The following is a 435-nucleotide window of genomic DNA, read 5'->3' as shown; positions in this document are numbered from 1 at the left end:
TAGTCTTAGTACCTTTATTAGTATTAATTGAAGCTATTTCATACTTGGCTAGAGCTTTTAGTTTGGGAGTCCGAATTTTCGCAAACATGGTTGCCGGTCACACTCTGTTAATAATACTGTCAGGTTTCCTTTACCCTATGCTATTTTCTTCTGGAAAAATAATGTCAATAGTAAGCATATTACCAATAAGTATCTTTATCGCTTTAATTGGTTTAGAAATAGCTGTGAGTGTAATTCAAGCTTATGTTTTTTCAATATTAACCTGTATTTATCTCAAAGATGCAATTTATCTGCATTAAACAAAGTTATCGCAGCAGTTAGTCCTTTTTTGTTAGCCCGCAGCAGTATTTATTAAATTTTACCCTTAATTTTGCTGGGCCTTAACGGGCCGATTTGCTTAATAAATAAAAAAAGCTAACCATTTCTTTTTTAAGT

The 435-nt window shown here is 32.2% G+C and overlaps 1 protein-coding gene across 1 annotated transcript; it reads left to right on the top strand.

The window, feature by feature from the left end:
- Positions 1–5: 5 nt before the first annotated feature.
- Positions 6–230, top strand: L969DRAFT_30558 (uncharacterized protein; the record flags this gene model as incomplete). The annotated part of the gene is made up of 1 exon (XM_014709173.1): positions 6–230. A coding segment is annotated over one exon (225 nt), but the record flags the coding sequence as incomplete, so codon positions are not given.
- Between the last annotated feature and the right edge of the window lie 205 nt (positions 231–435).

The sequence above is a fragment of the Mixia osmundae genome, assembly GCF_000708205.1.
Source record: "Mixia osmundae IAM 14324 unplaced genomic scaffold scaffold_41, whole genome shotgun sequence".
In the NCBI taxonomy this organism is placed as follows: Eukaryota; Fungi; Basidiomycota; class Mixiomycetes; order Mixiales; family Mixiaceae; genus Mixia; species Mixia osmundae.
The sequence above is the reverse complement of the archived record's forward strand: the minus strand, read 5'-3'. Positions and strand labels throughout refer to the sequence as shown.